This window comes from Gadus macrocephalus, chromosome 22 (assembly GCF_031168955.1).
Source record: "Gadus macrocephalus chromosome 22, ASM3116895v1".
Taxonomy (NCBI): domain Eukaryota; kingdom Metazoa; phylum Chordata; class Actinopteri; order Gadiformes; family Gadidae; genus Gadus; species Gadus macrocephalus.
In genome coordinates, this window is record NC_082403.1 from 358,561 (window position 1) to 360,543 (window position 1,983).

General features: G+C 56.9%; 1 protein-coding gene across 1 annotated transcript; it reads left to right on the forward strand.

The window, feature by feature from the left end:
• Positions 1 to 1,468: 1,468 nt before the first annotated feature.
• Positions 1,469 to 1,945, forward strand: LOC132451338 (cuticle protein 12.5-like). The gene has a single exon (XM_060043720.1). It carries the CDS (start codon positions 1,469 to 1,471, stop codon positions 1,943 to 1,945), a length of 477 nt encoding a protein of 158 aa, XP_059899703.1.
• The last annotated feature ends 38 nt before the right edge of the window (positions 1,946 to 1,983 follow it).

Consider the following 1,983-nt stretch of genomic DNA (forward strand, 5'->3'; position numbering starts at 1 on the left):
CGAGGAGACGAAGGGCCGATGACGAACCGACGAGGCTGTCGCAGACGGGAACCATGACGACCATCTCCGAGGCCCCCTGCCAGGCGGGGGGGGGGGGGGGGGGGGGGGGGGGGTGACGGCGTTTGAACGGCTGGCCATTGAGCGGTGGGGGAACGCAGTCGAGGGGGGGGGGGCTTGGAGCCAGTCACCATGACGACCGAAGCATCACACATCTATTTCTGCTGCTCGATTAATAAAAACAATAATGTATCTCAAATAAATACCAAAAAATTCTTAATAATATACTTCATTTAACAACAGTTTTGCACAGCAAAAAACCTTCTGCTTTACACAAAATAAAATAAATAAAATAGTTTCACTGTTATACAAAATGAAAGGCCAGCCGTGCTGAAATCTGCCAGTGTGAGTGTGGCCAGTCTGGCCAGGCCGGGCCAATCTGGCCACTTGGGATGCTAATGAGCCGACACGCGCAGTCGCGTACACGCACGGCTACGCAACCTGAGCTGGATGACGTATAGTCCATGCGACGACCACGGACATAATAAAGGCGACGAGCCTTCTTTCCCATTAAACGGTAAACATATATCCAAATAAGCAACAGACTCAGCAAAGTGCGAACTGTGTACTCTGTGTTGTTGTCCATTGTCCACGAAAATCGTCGACGGAGAAATTTGACGTCGACGAATCGCTACAGCTCTAATGTCACCACACACACACACACACACACACACACACACACACACACACTTTATTGTTTCTCCAATACCGTCCTGACACCTCTCTCCCCCCCCCCCCCCCCCCCCCCCAGAATGGCTGGCTCAGCAGTTGCTGGTTGGTTGTCTATAAAAGTATTGGTATAAATATAACCGTCTATACTCTGGTGACATGGTCAATCTATATGAGGTCTGAGCAGGAATAGGCACAGTGCCAGAGGAAAGACAATGAGGTGTGTGTGTGTGTGTGTGTGTGTGTGTGTGTGTGTGTGTGTATGTGTGTGTTACCCAGTGATCGATGGCGCACTCCTGACCCCCTGAGTCAGTTCAAGATGAACATCCATGCCCATATAAGGAGATGCCAAAATCGATTTCCTTTTAGGCTGGTGAGTGTAAAAGCAGAAACCATTAAAGTAACCATTAGAGAGGATGTCTCCACGCTGCCGCCGCCCCCCCCCCCCCCCCCCCTCCTGCACCTGACGGACGCCCTGGCTGTAAGCAACCCGCACTCGGGACCAAGATGGAGCCAGGCCTACTTACACCCGCATCTGACCGGTTTCCCGACGGTAGCATGATTCCATTCTTCCAGCGAGCGCCCCGCTACAAGCGCACCGCCACCCCCCCCCCGGAGGAAAAGTAGACGCATCGGACGGAACGCTAAGCTAATGGTCAGAACCCTGGGGTACGCTAGCCCTGCCGCCGCTAAGCTAATGGTCAGAACCCTGGGGTACGCTAGCCCCGCCGCCACTACGCTAATGGTCAGAACCCTGGGGTACGCTAGCCCCGCCGCCGCTATGCTGATGGTAAGAACCCTGGGGTACGCTAGCCCCGCCGCCGCTACGCTGATGGTCAGAACCCTGGGGTACGCTAGCCCCGCCGCCGCTACGCTGATGGTCAGAACCCTGGGGTACGCTAGCCCCGCCGCCGCTACGCTGATGGTCAGAACCCTGGGGTACGCTAGCCCCGCCGCCGCTACGCTGATGGTCAGAACCCTGGGGTACGCTAGCCCCGCCGCCGCTACGCTGATGGTCAGAACCCTGGGGTACGCTAGCCCCGCCGCCGCTACGCTGATGGTCAGAACCCTGGGGTACGCTAGCCGCACCGCCGCTACGATGATGGTCAGAACCCTGGGGTACGCTAGCCGCACCGCCGCTACGCTGATGGTCAGAACCCTGGGGTACGCTAGCCCCGCCCGCCGCTACGCTGATGGTCAGAACCCTGGGGTACGCTAGCCCCGCCGCCGCTACGCTGATGGTCAGAACCCTGGGGT

Coding starts and splice junctions, on each gene's coding strand:
- LOC132451338 (XM_060043720.1), top strand. CDS start 1,469: ATGGTCAGAACCCTGGGGTACGCTAGCCCCGCCGCCGCTATGCTGATG.